The 22,564-nt window shown below is 42.8% G+C and overlaps 1 protein-coding gene across 8 annotated transcripts in view; it reads right to left on the bottom strand.

The window, feature by feature from the left end:
- Positions 1–22,564, bottom strand: part of LOC129718538 (titin-like) — a 219,263-nt gene continuing 196,699 nt past the window's right edge. For 3 of the 8 annotated variants that reach the window (XM_055669404.1, XM_055669402.1, XM_055669403.1), the window contains 8 exons: positions 18,185–18,304; positions 18,047–18,122; positions 17,513–17,623; positions 12,296–12,364; positions 3,205–3,304; positions 2,399–2,543; positions 1,498–1,649; positions 1–1,436 (listed from right to left, as the gene is read on the bottom strand). In XM_055669404.1, the coding sequence (XP_055525379.1) occupies positions 1,313–1,436; positions 1,498–1,649; positions 2,399–2,543; positions 3,205–3,304; positions 12,296–12,364; positions 17,513–17,623; positions 18,047–18,122; positions 18,185–18,304 (897 nt within the window). In that variant the 3' untranslated portion in view covers positions 1–1,312. The other 5 variants (XM_055669405.1, XM_055669406.1, XM_055669407.1 and 2 more) reach the window with 5 other exon arrangements.

A 22,564-nucleotide genomic window follows, 5' to 3' on the forward strand; every position in this document is an offset into this window, starting at 1 on the left:
TTTAGTTTTCCTGCGATTATATTTGCAAGGTACAAGCGTATGCTTCTAGTGTTTTCCCCGCCGCGTTGTTGCTGCTTTGATTCAGTAACAGATTTAATATAATGCACTTTATTAAAAAAAATAGTATATGGGTAGAAACAGTAAAGCGTTCCAAGCTTTGGGGAAAAGGCGCATTGTTAATTTCTGCCTTAGTGCTAGAGGTAAATATGTACTGTAAATTATGAACGTTAAAGTTGTGCTGGATTTCATGTTTGTGTGAGTGCTATACAAATTTCTTCTGTTCGTAGGTCCCATAATCTAGGGATTTTTTCCTCTCTAGCTATTTTCAACAGCTTTGAAGATTCTGTTCAAAATATATATAACAATGGTGATACAGAGAATTAACGTAAAGATTTTTACATTCGATTTTCGTTCGTCTATTGCTGTCTATTGATTGAGGAGAAGACAAATCGAAGGTTAGGGTTATACCTACACCACTACTAGTTTTACGATACGAGCTTAAAACCTCGATTTCGCTGTATTGTTAATAAAAGCAGGCTTGAACGTTTCTGTCAATTGCCACTTCGATTCTCCGTTATCGGGCCTATGTAATCCCCGAGGTTTGCTGGCGTTTGTTTTCGTTGTTTTACAGTAACCTAAAACTACTATTTTCTAGCTCATTGAAAAAATAGGCAAAGGTTTCGAACAGAGGCAAATGTATTCGACTGTAGATGTAGAATAGAAAACCACTGAGTTGTGTGTGTGTGTGTTTGTGTGTTGGCCGATTATTTACTGTAATAGATAAACCAAGCGGCTATGATCACAATCTATTTGTTCTCTCTTGGATGTTGTTTTATTACTTAAAACTCTCCTAAGAGGCCGTGTTCCTCGATTACTTTTGCTGCAGTCAGATGGAATCTTCACTATGCTGCGGCATATTAAACCAATTATCTGCTACTACAAGCTAATGAAAATTTTAACAGTCATAAGCGAAATACTATCATATTAGCGAAGAGAAGGGAAACATTACAACTAAAAGTAATTATAATAACATTAAAAACATCCATAAAATAATTAAATAACTTCGCATTAGAACGTGGGAGCAGCTAATAAACTATTTTCTCAAATTAACAGAGTAACAACATGAGAGACTACAACTAGAGGAAAATTTCTCAACTATGACGACTTTGTTTTTTTGTGTTCTGGACTCAAAACTACACATAGAACCCTAGGTATACACACGCGAGTTTACACGTTCAGCTCTCTAATCCACTTTTGACATGACGAGACACTTGGAGAGCGCTTTTGGTGGTGGCTTCACCCTCCTCTAGTTTTAATCCTCATTTTTGAAACGTCGATAAATTGATTGTACGTATGTAAAAACACATTTCCAATCAGGCTTTCGCATTACAACCATATCTTCAACATCCAACAGTGGCGCGATCCCGGCTTTTTCACTAAAACAACAGAGGAAGTTTTTAAATAAGATTTTGAAATTATGGTTGACCGGATACTTACTCAGCCACTCGGAAGGCGAGTGTGAAATTATGACGTCGTTGTTGCGGTGTTAATTTGGTAAAATCAAAAGCGTCTGGAAGGAAGTGATGAATCAGCGCACAAAATGCCATTCCATCTGACCAGCTGGTGGAAAAGTTCTCTATTTTAACGTTCTGTGGAATACACAATACGATCAGTTAGAGCACTAGATGAAATACAGGAAGCTTTGGACGGATGTCGAGCGGTCGTAGCACCGCTTTTCATGGAGTTCTGTATATTTGCGTCTGCTTTATGATAAGGTTAAACTAACTACGACGTTAAAGCGTTAATGTATGCAACTCCATGGAAAAGTGCTGTTTATACCGTTAGAATAAAGTACCCAAAAAGATAACCGTAACGGAAATCAGAGTCAGAGAGCAACAAGAGAGGAAAGAAACAAAAGTTACTATAATTACAGCGGTCAACAACGTAACAATCTAACAACAAAAACCAATTCACCAGCATGCAGCGACTACTTTTTTTTGAGATATCGATTCCAGTCGGTGGTGGTGATGACGTGAGTTGACAACCAAAAACAATAAAATAAATGTGATCACACACTCGTAATGTACAATTTCGTGGTTAGGACGGAAACAGTGTGCCACGTGAACGTCTTGAAAAATATTCTGACACATCAGAATTCTAGTAAGAACAACAGAAATAGTAAACATAAGGAAGTTGAGTCTGGTTGGTGTCTAGCGATTACCAACCGTTACCACGGTCATGTGTGCTTTTGTAAACTCAATCAACATGAAGGGTGAAAATCACATTGTTGCAATCACGTAATAACAGCATTAGCGGAAAAATAAGAAAAAAGGGAAGGTAACAACAGTTGACACTTGGCAGTAGATTGTAATGTGTTGGCAGAGCTTTGTTCCTGTACCTCGTATTCCCTTGTCTTCATCTGGCACCACTGCAGCAATTGATCCTTAACAGTGGCTGCGCGACGGTTCAGTGACGGGTCAGTGAACTGAAACATGGGACCAGCGGCGCCCGGTGTCGATGGAGTTGAAGGTGTTCTTGGGGAGCTGCTCGAGGTGGACGGTTGATGGTGGATGATGGTGGTTTTCAAAAATCAGTGTTTGTTTTATTGTATTCGTTAGGTTTTTTTTTTTCGTGGTGCAAGTTGAAATGCAGAAGGAAAGGAAGAGAGAAGAAAAAGGGACACTTAGAGAGACCATGAGCATCGGTATTGTTTTTCGATAAAATTAACCTCTGGAAAAGGGAATCTGGGGGCTGTCAGTAGCCTTTTTGTACCCTGGAATGGCAACACTGCTGCGATGTGTACCATTAAGGAAACCACAAACTTAAAAAGTATTTGGTTTTAGTCGTCGGTCTTATATGCAAATATACGTTGGAAAATTAAAACTACTACTAGAAAGCTATCAGTTGGTTTTATTAGCGATGTACATAGAATATGAGCCTACATTTGAAGGATTTGTTAGTCACTAGGTAAAATACTGTACTCTACTGACCAAAACGTTGAATGATTTTTTACTTTTCGAATATATTCCGCTAATAGTCTAATCTGGGTTTATTAGTGTCGATCGAGCGCTAACAGGTGCTCAAATTAGGAATGAATTATGTTCTAGTGCGATTCTGTATAATATGATCAAATAATGATGATCAGTTCAAGTTTAAGCTTTTCGTGATTGCGCTTGCAGCGACATGTTTGCAGTCGATACATACTTGGGAGGTGATTGTGATGAGAGGGAATTTTGCTTATCAAGCTGCCGGAATTTAGCCATAGCGGACATCGGTTTAGCCGGACCAACAGATTTGGTTGTCACTGTGGAGGAAAGAAAGGTAAAAAAAGATAGCAATACTGGAAGTTGTGTTAAATGAGTTGTGTAAAAATGAGTGTAAATGGTTTAAAAGTAAATATTTCTACACTTTAGATTAATTTTCATTATTATTTGTCATTCTTGTTCGTAGATAGAAGAAACTACAAACTTGATTCAAATAAGTTAACCCGTAACAAGGTTAAGGTGGATGCTTAAGTAACAAAGGCCCCAAATTTTGATCATGAACGAAGTAGGAAATTACACCTCCAATGATAAACCCGTTGACGAGATGGAGGAATTCTATGATCTCCTTGAAAAGACGTACAGGGAGTGCCCAGGACTTAACAGCAAAGTCGTCATCGGATATGCAAATGAACAGGTTTATTACGAACAATAATGACCTGAGGCTCATCAACATCGCTGCAGTTAGCGGCATGGTAATCCTTAATATTTATTTTGCACTCCAAAATATTCGAAAGCACACCCGGATGCATTAGAATGAGCTGACTTGCGCTCGGATCTACTATGTACGGAACAACTGTCAACACTTTTTAAACGTTAGTGATTTAGTACAGTGTATACGATGCCGATATTCCGACTATATCTCCGTCAGAGTGAGGCATTTTGTTTCTTCCGTTCCTCCCGTTCCTCCCGTTCCACTAGCAACACTGCCGAACTGTCAAGCTATGAGCGATGATTTTTCTGTGCCGAAAAACTTCTTGAGAGGAACAAGAATCGACCGCAAGGAGTTTTTTCTCAACACGTTAAGTGAAATCATTTTGAGCTGGAGTGACTGCAGGAGCGGAATATAGAGTTCCGGAAAATTGTCCCTTATGCACAAATAACTCACATATTGATAGTGGCTCTGCCGGAATTATCTTTCCGGAAATTTATGCAATCGAAATATTGAGCAAATTTCCGAATAATCCAAAACTGGTAGAAGTCCATCAACACGAGCTGCTAAAAGTGAATAATGAGAATTTCGTAGAAACTTCGCAAATTCCGGTGCGGGAACTTTTCTACGAAATGAGGTTACGGCTGACTTCCGATACATCAATAAGTTTAGGTCCGAAACGATTCTCGTATTCCGATAGAGTTGTAGTTGATAACATAACTGAAGAGCTGCTATCCACGGGCATTATTTGGCCGAGCAGTTCCACCGTATTCCAATATAACCTAACTTGATGATCGAGACGATCATTGGTCAAGCTATGAGCGATGATTTTTCTACGCCAAACAAATTCTTGAGAGGGACAAGAATCGACAAGTTAACGTCACTTTTTGTACGAACAACCGTTGCGACTAGTCGCGTTCCAAAGAGCTCTGGAGTCTACCAAGCTATGAGCGATGATTTTTCTACGCCAAACAAATTCTTGAGAGGGACAAGAATCGACAAGTTAGCGTCACTTTTTGTACGAACAACCGTTGCGACTAGTCGCGTTCCAAAGTGCTCTGGAGTCTACCACCAGTAGTTTTATTTAGATACATTTAGTGAAATCCTTTTGACTTTACAATACTGTTGAACATCTAGCATCAACTGGAGGAGTGACTGCGAGTACTCGCAGAGAGTTGATGGATCGATGAGCGAGTTGGAGGGGACCTCAAGGAACAATGGAGACATATCCACAATACGATCTGCACTACAGCGAGAGAAGTGTTGGGTACAACTGTAACAGCCACGTTCAATTAGTGATTTGACACTGAGTACCAGCGAGCGACAGATGAGACTACGAGCTAGAACTGGTAAAAGAAGACTCCATCGCCGGAAGAAACGTTAACATTATAAACGTGTTCTTCCGAAGGCGAAAGGTTGCTTCTCCAGGCACAATGCGAGGGACTTCTACAAATAAAATAACAAAGTCAAGAACCATCCGTACGGTGTCGACGGTATAACCTCGCGTGACTGAAGCAACACGGCGTCGCAGCACAGTACGCGTCATCGCTGGAAGCTGTGATTTCTAAAGAGGAAGAAGCCCCTCTAGATGATAGCAGTGCTGCGGAGGACGTCGCGGAAGTAGATGAATGCCGGCAGATATTGGACGAGCAGAACGCAGCGCGAGCAACAATGCTGCCTCGAGCCACCCGTCAGAATGTGGAGCGATATAGACTGAAACGGAGGCAGGAAGTCCAACTCTTCGAGGAAAAAAAGCGCCGCCAGGAAGAGAAGGAATGCGAAAATCTCGAGCAGCTGCGCCGAACACACGAAACGTGAAAACTCTACTAAAAACTCAACGCATCCAGCAGAGGCTTTGTCCCACGAACTGAATTGTGTAGGGATAAGGATGAAGGAATTTTGACGGATGATCGTGAGTCGATCGAAAGGTGGAAGCATGAATGAACACCTGAACGACGTGCAAGCAGGAGACCTTATCAGGAGCGGAGGAGACGTGGCCGGTGCAACGAACGACGAAGATATGCCACCCTCAACAATAAGTAAAGTTAAGGATGCAATCCGGCAGCTTGAGAACAACAAATCTACCGGAAAAGACGGCATCGGGGTGGAACTTATAAAAATGGGCCCCGGAAAATTGGCCAGCATCGGGGTTATCTGCCCCATCTACAAGAAGGGCGACAAACTAGACTACGAAAACTATCGAGCGAACACGGGTCTAAATGCCTCCTACAAAGTGTTCTCCCAGGTCATTTCCAATGCCTGTCACCATTAGCCAGCAGATTTGTAGGATGTTACCAGGTCATGAAAGGACGGTCTATGACTGATCAAATCTCTACTCTGCCCCTGTTTACATAGTTGACGTAAGAGCCAAAATGACCAAAATGCACTTTTTCGGTGATTCAGCTTCCTTTCCCTAAGATACATGTGAACAAAAAGAAAACCATTTTGTTCTGGAACTTTTGAGAAATATTGGAAAAACGTTTTGGCGTAACTGCCAATTGGTTGCAAAAACTGGCGTTACTCCATACAAGGTGCAATTGTTTATGTTAAGTCGTTTTATTCGACTGTCTAACTACTGTCTGTTTGTCTATGTTAAGTCGTTTAGTTCGACAAATATTCCATGGAAAGAGATAAAGGGGAAAGTGGGATTGAATAATTGTATTGTATATTAATATTTTTACAAAACACTCAGCCTCAGGAAGGTATAAAGTCAATGTGTCCTTTCCCCCTACTAGTGGATATTTGCATCAGATGAAATAATTAAAACGTGTGTGTATAATACAGTGGGTAAACTTAATCGATTTGCCAGAACGTTTTTAAGGTTCTATTTGGGGCCCCAAACAATCCTGACACTATCGGAAGTGGATTGATCGATAGCTCTCTAGGAAGAAACATGCGCAAAAGTTTTCTTATACTAATTTTCATACAAATTTATGTACATGCGTATGTAATGCACCAATCAGAGGCACGAGTAATCCATATCCGGCAGGTTTAGCATTGTCTGGGGACCTAAATTTAACTAAAAAAAAACTTTGTCCTAGCTCTGTGTTGTCAAGTTTGCATTTTTCTATGTAACGATTACCTTAGCGAAAATGTAAGTCTTTATACATGTGTTTGTGTGTGTGTGTTTGTATGTGTGTTTGTGCGTGTTTGTCTAATTGAAACTGCCAATGGACAATAACTGACGTTTGACCGGAACACGATTGATAAAACTGAATCAACTGCGAGGCAGAGTAGGAAGTAGTCAAGTTTTTACGCCAAGCTATGCAAACAATCTGTGAGAAAAATACATGTTTATTCGCATAAACTGGCGTAGCGGTTTTTCTGGATCAATTATCACGGGCCGACTCGTATAATCCATGGGGCCTCTTTTCAAACATCAATCTTTATAAAATTGACAGACTATTTTGTTGAAATTGTATCTCAATATAATAATTTGGGTTAAAACAACAAAAACGCGTTTTTCTCGCAATGATGGTGTTGGTTGTTACGTCAACTATGTAAACAGGGGCAGTACTCTGCGGATGAGCCTGCAAAAGTGCGGCGAGTTTTGAGTCCATACACACCATCTTTTCGTCGTTTTTAAAGCCGCATAAGACACAATAAACCGGGGAAGCTGACAAGACTGATTAAGGCTACGATGTAGAATGTGAAGTGTTGTGCGAGGATTTCGGGTGTAACGTCGGACTTCTTCAAATCCTACAGGGGGTTCCGACAAGGTGATGGTCTTTCCTGCCTAATGTTTAATGTCGCACTGGAGGGTGTTATGAGTCGGGTGGGCTTTAACATGCGTGGCACGATTTTCAATAGATCAGGTCAATTTATCTGCTTTGCGGATGACGTGGAAACGTGAATATTTTTGGCAGAAAATTTGAGCGGCAGACCAGTTACTGAGCCAAACTAAAACTTGAAGTAGATAGGATCGGATTGGAGATTAATACGTCTAAAACAAAGTATATGCTTGTAGGCTGGTCGCGAAACCCGAGTCTCCAGGGCCGGTTCATGTGGGTAGTATGGGTAGTAGTACCCACTCGGAAAATATCCATGTGGGTACTTACCCACACGGAACTATCGGACAAAACCAAAAAAAAAAAAATAATGTTGCGAGGGACAGATTTTTTGATGGATATCGTTGAGCGAAAGGTTACAAATCTACAGTTTTATGTACAGTTGTAAAGTTTCTCAGGAAAAAGGATTATTTTTTTTAATTGTATCATTTAGGAGCCATCCACATTCCACGTAGACAAATTTTTAACAATTTTGACCCCCCCCCTCTCCACCAACGTGGACAACTGCCCAAATAAATTCTAAACCCCCAAGCCCCCCTCCCCCCACCCAGTCTGTCCACGTGGAATGTGAATGGCCCCTTACGATAGAGAATTTCATTTATGGAAGAGTTCTAAAGTTTTGCTTTCTCGTTAAAATTTCCCATGCCAATTTTGAGCTCAATCGGACTTCGGGAAGTACAGGGTGACAAAAAAGTCCGGTCACACAGGAAAATCTCAATATTTCAAAGAACAAGAAGAAAATCTGAATCTGGCTTTCATAGCTTCATTCAGTAACTCATAAAGATACTTCGCAGACGATATCTTGGAATTACACCACCTTTCTCTGATCGAACCAGCTTCAAACGTCTCGGAAAGTCGTCGCAAGCGGCGCGCACGTGCGCCATCGGCATCTCGTCCCAGATTTTCGTGATAACTCGCTTGAATTGCTCCAAATTTGTTATTTTATAGTCGTTCAGGTTCGACATCATGTATCCCCACACGAAATAATCCAGTGGATTCAGATCCGGAGACGACGGAAGCCATTCATTCTTCGAAATGAAATCGATCAAGTTTTCCTCACACCACGCCTGAACAACCTTTGCGGTGTGGGATGGGGCACCATCTTGCTGGAAGCAGTAATAATCGTCTTCAAACAATAGTTCAGCTTGAGGCAGAACATTTTTATTCAAAACCGTGTCCAGGAAGTACGCTGCGTTGATTTTGACCCCTTTATCGATAAAAATAAGAGGCAGCTTACCTCTCTTGCAATTGGCTCCCCAAACCATCACTGACGTCTTATTTTGGAACCGGGAAACGTTCAGCTTGTCCGCAGGAGCTTGCTGGAGGCTCACACTTCAAACTCGATCATTTTGGCGATTGACTGTTTGCTCCAAAACGAACAGCTTCTCGTCCGAAAAAATAATCTCGTCATCTGCGCGCCAACCGAGCAACTCCCGCGACCGTTGGTACCTCTTGTACTTTGTAGCTTTGGTAACCCCATAAACCACCTGTTTTTTGTACGGTGTAAGTTTTAAATCCTTGCGCAGAAGCAGGCGGATTGATTCTCGGTTCATTTTAAGGTTCCTGGCCAGCTTCCGTGCAGATTGGGCGGGATTCCGGCGAATCCGGTCTCGTATAATCTTTTTCAGCCTTGGAGTTCTAGTAGACCTTGGTCGTCCAGATCGTGCCTTGTCCTCGGTACCTCCGGTCTCTAGGTACCGATTTATGGTCCGGCACACGAATTTCCGGTTGATTCCGACCGGTGTTTGAATAAATCAGAACAGCGATAACAGCTGCTTTAACTCTGCCATGGCTCAACTCAATGTAAACAAACTGCACAGAAACGAAACTCTGCCACTTTGGGCAGCAAAGTTAACTCTTTCATTTGACATATAGATGGCACCAGAGAGATGCAACGTGTAGGCTACAGGCGACCCCAAAAAAGTGTGACCGGACTTTTTTGTCACCGTGTAGAGCCTCAAAGCGGTCAAAGTTACAGTTTTTGATCGATGAAAGAAATGTTCGAGCTGGGAGTGTCTCTCGTGTGTTCTAGTGTAGCTCGAGTCTCCCAGCGCAAAAGTTTCCATGTCCCTGAAAGCTAATTTTTTTGAACATTTTTTTATGAAATAACGGCAGATCTCGACAGAAATAAGATGGTCGAGTCGATTTTTCCGGCGAATCGCAATATGATGGTGGTGGTCGACGTCGAGAGCTATCTGGCAACGACTGGCAGGGCACTCCGTACTTTACTTTCCCTACGAAGGAAGTTAGCTTTGAGATGAACTTCATTTCACACACCAAGTTCCCAAAAAAGGGGCTGCTGTGGCTGTCAATCAGTGAGAAGCTCTGTACTGGCCGTGAACGGTAAAATTTATAGTACGAAGTGCTTGCCGGAAGTCGAGTCGCTCATCAAGAAATACCATAGGGGCGAAGACGCTGTGCTTTGGCCGGATCTGGTGTCGGCCCTACTCAAAGCAATTCTTGGAGGAGATGCAGCGGCTGAAAATCGATGCGGTACCCAGGGTTTCTGGGCAAACCAGAAGCGTAAGACCTACTCCAACCATTTTATCGCGAAAATTGAGAAGGAATTGATAAATGCCCACACGCATGTTTTCGTCCACCATGGCGAATGTTCCGTTAAACTCCCGGAAGGCCACTCGCAAGGGCGTGGAATTACTTATGTAAGTGAGCTTATATAATTACCATGGGAAGTTCATTAACATCAATTATCTGTGGTTTTTGCTATCACCATCCGCAAAAAATCCATTTTTCAAGGCAACAATACTATTGAATAAAATTTGAAAATCTAATATCTCCTAAACATTCCATTGGCACCCTATTGTTGATGCACTGTCGATTTTTCGTAAAATTATGTTCAGACATCAGTAAATCGCCCCCCGGCTACGCCTTTGTCACCCATGAGCCTTCCCTATTCTTCACTACCCACTCGGGAAAATAATGTGACGCCGGCCCTGCGAGTCTCCACACCAATTGTATTCTGTACAAAACGCTAATAAGGCCGGTCGTTCTCTACGGGCATGAGACGTGGACAAAGCTCGAAGAGGACCTGCGAGCGCTCGGAGTTTTCGAGCGTCGGATGCCAAGAAACATGTTTGGCGGTGTGCAGGAGAACGGAGTCTAGAGGCGTAGGATGAACCACGAGCTTGCGCATCTCTTCGGTAAACCTAGTATTCAGAAAGTGGCTAAAGCCTGAAGGATACGCTGCATCGGATAGCTACCCTGCAAAATTGATGTTCGCTTCAAATCCGGTAGGAACAAGAAGACGAGGGGCACAAAGAGCGAGATGGGTGTACTAGAGGGGGAATGATCTGCAGAGCACCGGGTGCCCACGGAATTGGAGGCAAGCAGCCATGGACCGAGTAAAGCGGCGAAACTACATTATGCAGGCTATGCCTAAGGACATACTGTCATTTAAGTAGGTAAGTAAGTATTTTGTGTTTGAACGGATCCAATGTCTGATTCGTCACGCATTTGCAGACTATAAACAAATCGCAAAGTCAATGTTTGGATGTATTTGAAATCAATTTAGAATATTTAAAATCATTTAAATAATGAAAAAAAAAGGATTCACTCAAAGACTTCAGGGAGCGTACGATTTAGTGAAGAGAAACGAGTTATGGCGCATTTTGCTCGAACATGGCTCTTTAACAAAACTGATTAGACTGATACGTACCACCCTTGACGGTTCCACATCAAGAGTAGCCTGTGAGATATCGGTTTGGTTGGTTGGTTTAGAGCAAAGTGACTAGCTGTCAAACCTATTGTTCGAAATCGCATTGGAATGTGCTATACGTGCTATATGATGGCTGACGTGCAAGGAAGTCCTCCTAGGTTTTGCGGACGATATTGGCATGATTGGTATTAACCGAAGAGCGTTGTAAGTGGCCTTTTGGACCTGTCAGAAGGTAAGCTGCGAGAATAGGAATTGTCATAATTATTTGCTGAATAGCGGTACAGCTGATAGATAGCGTGGTAGCCCATAGGATGTTGGTGCTGCGGTGATGGTAGATGGGGAAACATTTGGAGCAGTCGAAAAAATTATCTACCTGGGTACATTAAAGACGTTCTACAGTGAGGGCCTCCTGCGGATTACGTGATTAGCACTCTATAAAACATCAACTCTCCCGGTGGCCCTCTAAGGCCTTAATTAATGGACACTGAAAGAGGCTTATTGGCAAGCTCTAAGTGTTTTCGAGCGACGCATGAAACATGAATTGTACCAGGCATACAAATCGGCGCATGTATCTAGAGTGCCGTAAGAACGACCAGTAAAGGCATTTTGCAGAAATTCTGATAGAGGCCGTCGACTTTAGGGTAGACCCCGCACTTGTTGGATATTTGCGAGGATGCCGCGACTAGAGAATAGTAGCCCATGATCGAGTGATATGGCGATCCGTAGAAGCAAAATAACTAGCGATGCTAGTCGAACATCAGAGAGGAACTTCGCGAAACAGAATTAAACTGACAATACGGGTGGCTTTTGCGCCACTTGGGCGACACAAACTAGAGGAGATCGTAGCAAGCTGCAACCGCGAGTGGATGTGAAAGAGTGTGTGGATTTTCTCCGATTATCGTGCTAAAGTGCTTAAAAATTCGGGCGGAATTGCAATCCCCGTTTTTCTTCGCTGGGGTACATGGATCTTTTTCGTTTATTACTATATTTGGACCGCTTAGTTTCATCCAGGTCCGTTTGAATCTTGTTCTTCTCAATAGAAACCATCAACCATAAGTGAGGATTCTGTCAAGAACTGACTGCGTGAGTGTAAGACTGGACTAGACTAGACTGTTATCCAAGTCTGAAATTTATAACTCACCTGTTGTCCTGGTGGTGACTACGCCGCCATCTTTGGACTGTACTTTCGAGGTCGATGTTGTGGTTACTTCTGAAAAAATGTCAGAAACAGACGGAAATCGACGTGAGAAAACTCACTTTAAGTACATCGTTTTAATAGAAACTACTACTGCAACGAGGCAGAGCACGTAGGACTATCTAAATGTGGGAAAAGGGGAGCAAATTTTTTTATTAGTATTAGTACGACTAACAGGAACGCAAGCTACACAATCTACACATAGAAGTTACCAATCAAACAACGTTCTTACAATATCAGCGATGGCTACTATATGAGAGAAAAAATGGTTTTTGCGATATGCGGGCGCAATTTCGATGGCGACCAATTTTTGTGCGGAAGCTTGTTGATTTTTCCATCTTTGGATGATCCTAGCGATGTATGATCAAAACGGACACACTTTTTTTCAAATTAGTAAAAACAGGGACATGTTTTCAAAACTTGTAAAATTCAAAACACCGCCAAATTACAGTATCGGTCTCACTTGGCGTACTCAGAATGACGCGATCAGAGACGCTAATTTACAGCCGGAAGCGGTAAGCGGTCGAAAAATTACTGCAAATTTGAAAACGAGCAGCGTACAAATACATGCTAACACGAGGAGAGCACATTGAGCTAGCGGAAACGTCAAACAACACGAAAAATACAGTCGGACTCACTGTAGTTCTACTATTTTGTACTGTAGCGACAGCGAGCACCGTCTCTCTTTCTTCAAATCTTCGTAGGTTGATTGTTAGGATGCACATTCAGATGCGTAACGACCAGTTTTGCAGTAATAGTAGTAGTAGTGATAGTAGAATGAAGTTTCCGGTTTAAATATTCAACAGCTGCTCCCTCTTTCTAATAGATGGGTTGGGCTTCGTCTCCGCCCATAAAGTTTGTTTAGTGACAGCCAAGACTAGATAGAGCTAAGTTCGTTCACAAAAATGTTCATGTCCCCGAAACTGATTCGGTTTTCTTAATACAAAATTACACGACTAAGCTTAAACATTCACATGTAAAACCAAGCTTTCCACAGAGAATAAGGTAATGCTGCAAATTTTGCTTTCTAGTCAACAACTTTGCATGCGAGTTCTGGTACGAATGTGTGCGTTATTCTTCTGTTTGTTCTTTTTTCTGTTCATCACCATTTTAACCGCATTATCGCTAGTGTCTCGCGTACAAATTAACTCACTAGCTTTCACAACTAGAATCAAACACAGCCTTCTAAGATATAATCTACACTGAAAATGAGCTCGCTTCAATTAAACACCATTTGTGCCGTGTTGCCGGCATTTATCCACGAACGTCAATATCCATACGTACGATGTGGAATGTTCGCTGATTCTGACTAATCGACTTTCGCCAAAGTCTACTGAATCAGTTCCAATATAAAAGTTCGTCCACCTTTGCCAACACGCTAGGCAGCAAAGGATTGGCTCATTAGCTCTTCAAATGCATCATCAACGTTGTCCTCATCCAGAAGGTTCAGATTATTCAACGGTATGTGTGGCATCGTTCGGCTGCGTACCAATCCGGTACCAAGTGTTGGCTGGTAGTATTGCTGCTGTGAATGCGGATGTACAATCGACGCTGTCCGTTGCTGCTGGACTGCCGGTTGGTACATTGATGAGAGATATCCTCCCATCTGTTGTTGGGAGTTGGGAATAGATTGTCTAATGTTATACTGGGCTGGGTTGTAACTGTTACCCATAGCGTACGACACCGGCCGGACATTGTTCTGTGACATACCACTCTTGTCTCGCAAGAAGTTACTGGAGGACGGTGTTTTCGCAAGAGGATTCAACGATGGTTTCTGTCCAGCGAAGTAGGCCTCGACGGTTCGTTGCTTTTCTGAAATTATACCGTTCTGTTGCGGTCTATGGCCGTTTTCGTGCATTAAAGGAACAGCTAACATGTGGCTGGATTTGGCACGCTCCAATCCGTTGGACATAGGGTGATGATGCATGTGTGTCCATGAATCCGTCCGAGCTATCGGGGCAGGTCGAGGTGGTTCGTATAGAGGGTTTCGATGCACATTATTGAATATAGCGTGTGATGGTACGTTGAAAGTCGTCGGTGCTATCGGAGATCTCGTGACCTGTGGAGGCTGCGCAGCTATTTGATGTGGTTGAGTTCGCTGTACCGCTGGCACCGTTTGACGGCTTGGAGGGGTAGGGCTTTTCTGCTGTATCTTTTTCAATGAACTCTGCAGGTTTTGAGCAATCAAAGAACCACGATCCGGCGAGCTACCCAAATGTGAAGGTTTGTTGCTAGTGTAGCTGGCCTGCTGGCTAACCGGAGCTCGCATCACCTTCGTGGTCACACGCATTTCCTGCGAGTCCAACGAATCCAGGTCGTCTCCATCGTCATTGTTGGGAGACAAGGAAGTAGAACTGTGCTGATCGGATACACTGAGGAAGTTGATTTGCTGTTGAGGTGGTGGTAAACTTGAGAGCGGTTGCTGAATAGTAGACGGACTGTAGATCGAATTACTATTGGTCAAAATCAGCGGTTCATTGTCCGGATTTGTCAGCGAATCGCTACGATTCAGTGTGAAGGTCGATATCGACTCCGGCAGAGTATAATCTGTGAAAGTGTAGGTAAAGTTTTCAGCCTTTGGATGCGGCTTTAGCTCTCCAACGTCAGGTAAAGATGGCCGTTTGCTATGCAAACGGTCGGGAAAACTGATTCCAGCTGGTTTTTCGTCATATTTCAGTGATCCTTGATAGGTTAATGCAGTTTGAGACGGCAACGCACCTTTATTCAGGCCAAACTGATTAGCTGTGAATTTGGTGGAAGCAATACTTGCTACACGACTGTTGTTTTCTACCGTTTTCTTACCAATCCACGGCGCAGCCGGTGTTGGAGATTCAGCCCGATCCGGTTTGGATTGGTAGTTGAGTACGTGATGCGTTGGGGTACGCTCGATTTTTGGCGGAGGAACGTAAGGCGTTTCGTGATAGCCCGCGGCTGCCAACGATTTAACCAATCCGATCTGAACGTTTAGGGGTTCTGGTTTTACATCAGGAGTTTCTTTGAAACCGGAGGCTATAATTTGCTTCACGACACCAGAGGAAACATGTGCTGGGATGGGTTTCACAACATCCGGTTCATGATGGGCGGGTTTGAAACCCAGGTTTACCGGGGCAGGTTTTTTGGCAATTGGTTTAAAGGCGGATGTTGGAGCGTGAGTAAACTGGTTAGACGAAGCTGTTTGGGATGATGTGGTGGTAGGTGGTTTTGAGGCAACGGGAGTGGATGCCGGTGGTTGAGATACCGACTGTGGAGTAGTTTTGGATTTGACAACTGCTGCTGTTGGCAAATGATTGGGGAAAAGTGGTTTTGGAGGTAACTTTGGTTGGACTGGAGTCTTGGGAGAGCTATAACTTTGAACCGATGGGACTGATTTGGGAGGCCTCGATGACTCTCGTTTCGTAGAATGGAGGGATTCATCGAAAGAAGCACTTTCGGCTTTTTTCCAAAAACTCATGGCAGAATTTTTCGGTGAAGTGCTCTTGATTGGTGAAGCAACCTTTCCCAGTTTCTCAGCATTTTCAAAGTTGTGTTTTAAATGATCAAATTTGCTAGTCCAGTTATTGGACCCGACATGTTCCTTAACCGGGTTTGTCCACATCTGTTTGGTTGCTTGATTTTGTCTTTGCAAAAAGGCCATGAACTTTTTATCATTGTCTGTTTTTGGTTTGAAGTCCGGTACCTCGTTAACTGGTTTCACAATTAAATCAGCCGCAGTCTTCTGCTTGACTTCTCGTGGCTTTTCTTTGGGTCTCTTTTCTTCTTCCGACTCCTCATCGCTTTCCACATCATTATCTAAAAGTTTCTTCGGAATATCTATCGTATTTGCACGTTTCATTCGAAGTTTTTTGCTCGTATATTTGTTCATTGGTTTGGATCCCTCGTGACCATGCAGATCGTGAGCCTCTAGTGCTCGATGATGTGGTCCAATGTGTTTGTTATGAGCACCTTGGGTGCTGGGTTTCATTGTAGATTGCTTTACTTCACGATCAACGATCTTTTGGACGGTGTTCACTGTTGTTGTTGCTTTGGAAGTGTTCTTTTGTAGCACTACTTGTTCAGCGGTTTTATGAGGCTCATCCTCCTCGGAGGTGGAGCCGTCATTGAAAGAATACTTTTTTACCAACGCTCGTTGGGCAGCAGTCTGAACAGGTTTCTTGAAAGGATCGCTTCTACTAGCTGCAACCGATGGTTTCAGATCGATTGGTTTAAGCTGACTAGCAACTGGTTCCTGGTCACCAATGGAAGGCTGTTCAAAACTTTGCGACTGACGGAAAAGCTTTTGCTTAGCTTTACGATCACGGCTGGTATATGGAGAAACATGATCACTGGGCTTATAGTGGTGGTTTTGCATTTCCTTTGGCACAAACTGACTGGGACGCTTCATGGCAAAAACTGAAGCCGGAGCAACCGCTTGAGCTGGTAGGACAGTGCCAAAAGATTGTTGTTTTTGAAGGGAGTAAGGTAGTTGAGATTTTTCAGGTGTTTTACTTTTTTCCGGTGTTGCCGACGTCGAGTGTGAAGACAAATCTCCCATTCGACCGATTTCTTCAATAAATCGACGAGCATCCGCCAACTCTTCGCGACTGACTCCAACCGTATGGCGGTTGTTTCGGTTACGCCGCTTGGCAAATCTTCCACTACCGCGACGCATTTGATTGAAATCCGGAGCTTCTCCACTGTCGCCCAAATCTCCAACGGGAGAGACCTGTTCCGGAAGCTTGTCTGGCTGCATCAAACCCATCTGAAGTCGACAAACGAGAGTGAGAAGGGCGTTGCGTTTGTTCATCTCCAGGTTGATATCTTTTCCATCCCTAAGTGAAAGCTGTAGTCGTTGAAGGGCAGCTGTAACTTCGTGCAAAATACTATCACCACCTTCCAGTGGTCTACCATTACTAATACTACTACCATCACCACTAATACCACTACCACATGCAGTGGCGGCGGCAGTACTACCGACACCAATACCACGATACATTTCGATGTTGTCATGCAATCCAGCCGCCAGGAGTCTTAGGTCTTCACCGGACTCCGTACCGGAGTCTTCTACTGGTGGGATCGCCAACGAGGTAGCAGCGCCACCGATCCCATTAGACCCAACCTGACCGCCAGTACTACTTTTATTATGCAACAAAATGCCCTGCAGCAAGGGCAACAAGAGCGACTCACCCTGGATGCCACTGGCGGTACTATTGCTAGAGTCGTTAGCGCTCTGTTGCTGCTGGAGTTGCCGTTCACGCTGCAGGTCGGCTGTTACGCTGGCCACGATGTCGGCACAGGCTGGAAGAGAATCGGATGGATTGGTCGGGGGAACTATATTGATTACAGCAAGAGTGCTTTGATTCTTCCGCGACTCCGTAGCCCGGCGGAGGGTGTTACCTTGCTTCTTATTGTTTGAACGCGGTTTTAGGCACGGTTTGTATCTAAGGAGTAGGCGTGTCGATTTGTTCTGGGGAGTGGGGCGCTTCGCGCGGGACTTTGTTTGTCTCATTTAAGCGATGTTTGGTGGGAGTATATTTGATATAGAGTGTACAAACTTGTGGTGGCTTGTCTCGTTTGCTTCTGGTTCTGTATGTTCGAGGATAGTTTAACAAAGAGCAAGATAAAAGTAACGTGAAACGCAGGCCTTTCGAACGAAAATCTTTGGAGTGCGTTTAGTGAGTTTTATGGGCTGTTTTAAGGGCTAGAAATAATGAACGGTACCTTCTTTCTCGGCCATGATCTGTCGAAGGCGTGTACGGATCTTACGGCGTTCCTCGTAGTTTGTCGAAGAGTCCAACTAGAACAGTAGTAAGGGTTGAATATATCTGAATTTGTCAAAATACATCACATGATACCTACCAATTGTTTTAGTACTGTTTCGTCCCAAATCTGTTCTAGGTTATCGATGCTCGGCTTCGATGCGTTGTTCGAGGAGGAAGCACTTGTTTTCAGGGCTCGGGTCGTAGTTACTCTGGAAATCTAACAGTATAGAAAACAGATTTTTTAGGATTTTTCGGCAAATTGTTGGTTAACCAATCTAAAGCATAAATTCTTCCTTAACGTGGAATTCGCCGAGCTAGACGAACCCGAACGCAACGACAAACTGCGGAACGCAGCGGCCCACAACAAGGAATGCATTGAGTGAGAGGTCCTATTTTTAGTCCGGCTGTGATTTCCGACCTCGTGTGGACGATCGGAACAAAAGCGAAGCTTTCATCTAATGATTGCATCGACGCTCAGCAGAAGGTGAGAAGTCTATTTAAAACAAGTTCAAACGACCGCTTGGCTACGCCTCCCTAGTCGGGGCAGCTCGTTGACGGCCAGCTGAGTAATCGTTGGACTTTCGCAATGGGACACAGCAAGCGTCGTGCATTCTTGGCGTTGCGCATTTCGCTCTTCTCGCCAATCTCAATGTAGAATAGAGATCGATCTTTTCGCTCAGCTGATTTCGATCCAATACATCTCCCGCAGGAGACTCACGAGAAGTCTGTCTAAAATCGTCTATCTCTATACTTAGTGTTTTCAAGGTCTTCTTAGACGTAATATTTATGAAGAGCGTCTCAATGTTTTTTTTCATTTTGGTTTTAATGGATGTCCACTGTTCCGGCAGCTGAGAACACACCGAACACGGCTGTAACCCCGCAAAGGTTATGTACAAGGCCTGTTTGTTTTGTCACCAGTCAGTGTCCCGGAAAAAATACACTTTGATCATCCGCTTAACAAAGCAACCGCCAGTGTTCTGTACATTATGCTTTGTGACGCATTCGTACTGGCATTACTCATTGAATAGAGGTTTTCCACCAGAGTGAAGCCGTTCTTTAAAATCAAAAACAAGACGGTAATCTGACAGAAAACCTCTATTGCGCCTACCGGGCTAATTTAAGTACGAAACTGCGCGATTCGTTTACAAATGGAAACTATTTATAGATGCACGAACCATAAAAATAAGGTAGCGATACTTTACAACTCTCCATCTTTCGCGACAGATTGCGGGTAGGAACGACCGCGGAAGGCGATGATAATGTATATACACACTAATGAAAATAGGCATTCTACGTTTTGTTTACGTTTTTCCGCGAGGATTTTCTCAGTCCGCAGAATACCGCATAAGGAACGACGCGACGCGTGCTGTTGACCTTGTTTTGGTCCGGTGCCAAACCACAGGAAAGAAAACTACCGTTACCGGTTGTCAGTATATTGCGAATCATGGGAAATTATTTAGATCAAGATGCAAGCCTGCCTTTTAAGGAATTATTGCGGTGTGAGCGATGACCAACCACGTGGTTGTTAGCGATTTTCGGAGACGTAAAGGATGAGAAGCACTTTCATTGTCCTGTTTTCTTTCTTGTTGATGTTGCGATGTAGGAAATGCGCTACAAGATTATTGCTGAATACTGCGCGTCTTGTAATAAATTATGCATTATTTTGCTTGAACGAAATGACGACCATTCAACAATAGGATAATGAATCAATAAACACTCTAGTAATATCATGCATGTCATTGTAAGAAAAATGTTTGGAGCGTTTCACTTGAGGTTATGTTTTCTAATACGCAAAAGAAATAATGTATAACCTTTAGAATGTTCCACTCGATTCTCTTAGTAAAAAAACGTTTTTTTAGCAAAAATTTTTCCAATATAAAAAAATGACCTATTTTCGATATACGGTGGTATAGGATAATTGAAAACAGAAATCAAAAACAATCACCATTTGTAACCTCCTAAATAGTACCCAGAACTAACGGGAATCAATGTCATGCCTTTCCGTCGACCTTCATCAGATGAAAAAACACTCGCACCTGCCGTTACACACACACATACTTCGGAATTGCAGTATGCCGTAGATCCTGGAAAACTTGACATTCGTCCAAAAAAACAAACGGGTCATCATGATCGTACGAGCAGCCGCTTTCTCTGCGATACTCCTCTGTTCGTACGAGTTTACCTCAAATTCTACCTCTCAGAAATGTTGCCGCATATCATCCGTGGCTAAGCGCGGTTCTGCCAAAAACCATCGTGCCTGGGTGTCTAACGCGAGACACCGCGAACCGCGCAGCTGACTTGTGGAAAAAAATAAAGAAAAGCAAACAGAGAAGCAGACCGGCATTTTTAGAAGAGGTGTGGGATTATGAAATCGAACTAAATGGACCCCGACGTGGAATGTGACGTTCGGGCACTGAGAGAAAAAAAACTACAGACAACGGCGAACGATATTCACCTGATTTATGTTCGCTGAAAACTGCCGAAACGTTACGCCGCTCATTCTCAAAAAATAAAAATATTAAAACGTCACAATTCGAAAACCGACAGTCATTCAAACCTAATTTGGCGAGCAGACAGTTCAAGCTCTTTGTGCTTGGTCGGGGAGTGCGCATTAAATGTTTTATGGTTATTGACCAAGCTGGCCCGACATGAGCTACCAAGTGACTCCACTAGGGAAACCATTTACGATGGTGCTGCGTAATAATCTGCGTTATGTTACTTAATTCTCAGCTTTCTAAAGCAATTTCCTCGATAGATTCAGGGATAGTTAAAGGCGCAGAAAAACCAACACAGTGTTCAATTGAATGGTATACATTCCACACAGAACGTCAAACAAACATTTGGCGCGCGATCAAGCGACGCGAGATGGGAAACCATTTACTCAGGAACGGAAATGTGCAGACGATCGCAAATTCAACGATGCGCGTACACCTGCGTTCAACACAAGAGTAAGCAATCAAAGGGCACTCCCAGTTCGCGTTGCAGAAGTGCATCATCTCACGTCCGAGTACCGAGAGATATCGTCAGCGTGAAGCAATAGTGCGTATTCAGGTGGAACGAATCGTTTGCGGATGCAACTTCCTAGTTTCGAACGACACTCACGTCATTAAACAACTCAACTCGCCGGCAATCTTAACCTAAACGGTTAAGTACGAAAGAACAGTTTAATCGAAATGTTTCCCGACAACGAGAGTTTAGCAAGTAGCAATATTTTTATTTTGCTTCGATTAGTAGAATTTCTGAGAGAACTATTCTGATGACACACGTCGAGAAAAATTCAATTTTTAACGCTCAGAGTTACTAATATGATACGAGCTGACAAATCTGAAGGTTACTCCACTGGAGCTGCTCTTCTAGATACAGAAAAAGCACTAACAATTTTTCTGTTTTTATAATGAAAATTAAAAGAAATTACTTAATTAATCGAACTGTGCAGGATCGAATTGTCTGCTAGAGTTTAAAATCTGTCAGAGCAGGTGTGCCTCATGTTTCGGTCTTGGGTCCAATCCTGTACGACACATTCCAGATCTCCCTGATTTAGCTTCAAGATGCACAAAGTCTTTATTCTATGATGATACAAGCATTCCCGTAAAGAAGAAAAAGTCAACTATCATATATAGTCGATGGCAGAAAAGCTTAGATTTTTTTTTCCTTTTACTTGCACAACTGGAAAAATCTGTCCCAGTGCTTCTAAAACTTAGTTGATATTTTCACTCATAAGTCTAGAGCTTCTTTTTTCGAACTAAAAAACAATCCCGTTATCAAAACGAACGAGTTGTTCTTCGCCAAGGAAGAAAATGCCTCAAAGGATTCGAAGCGCCCTCCTTGCTTTTGTATACTCAAATTACATACACTTGCTGGTGTCGACACACTTAAAGCTATGTCAAATAATGAAAATAATTTAGTTTTCGATAAAAATCGTTGCAATCCTCAATTGCTGCGATAAGCTCTCTTTATACTTGCATTACCAACAAACCCCTGTTAATAAAATGATATTTTTGTGTGTTTAAGGCAGATCTTCCTACATAACTTGAAAGTATTTATAGATTTCTTTCAGACAGAGACCCGTTGTTTGTCTTTCCACAAAAAGAACAACAAACAAGTTTCGTTTTTATTTTTGTCACTAGTTACATGTAGCACATATGCATATAACAGGACTGGCAATTTAAAACCGGTTACAACTCTGCTGCTATCATCCGGATTACACCGATTGTTTATATTTACTATCACCATATTTCCTCAGCTTTCAGGTCTGAATTTCAATTTTCAATACACAAAATATTATCAAAAAGTGTCGATGCCTTCTGAGAGTCTAGTTCAATAAGTTATCATGCATGACGAATAAATTTTAATACCGATTGATTTAGAGATTGATAAGTGAATTGAGAGTTACATTAAACTAAAAAAGTCAACCTCAACACGCCATATGCCTACTAGCTCCTGATAGAACATAACCTTAAATTCCGTACTTTATATA

The sequence above is a fragment of the Wyeomyia smithii genome, chromosome 1, assembly GCF_029784165.1.
Source record: "Wyeomyia smithii strain HCP4-BCI-WySm-NY-G18 chromosome 1, ASM2978416v1, whole genome shotgun sequence".
In the NCBI taxonomy this organism is placed as follows: Eukaryota; Metazoa; Arthropoda; class Insecta; order Diptera; family Culicidae; genus Wyeomyia; species Wyeomyia smithii.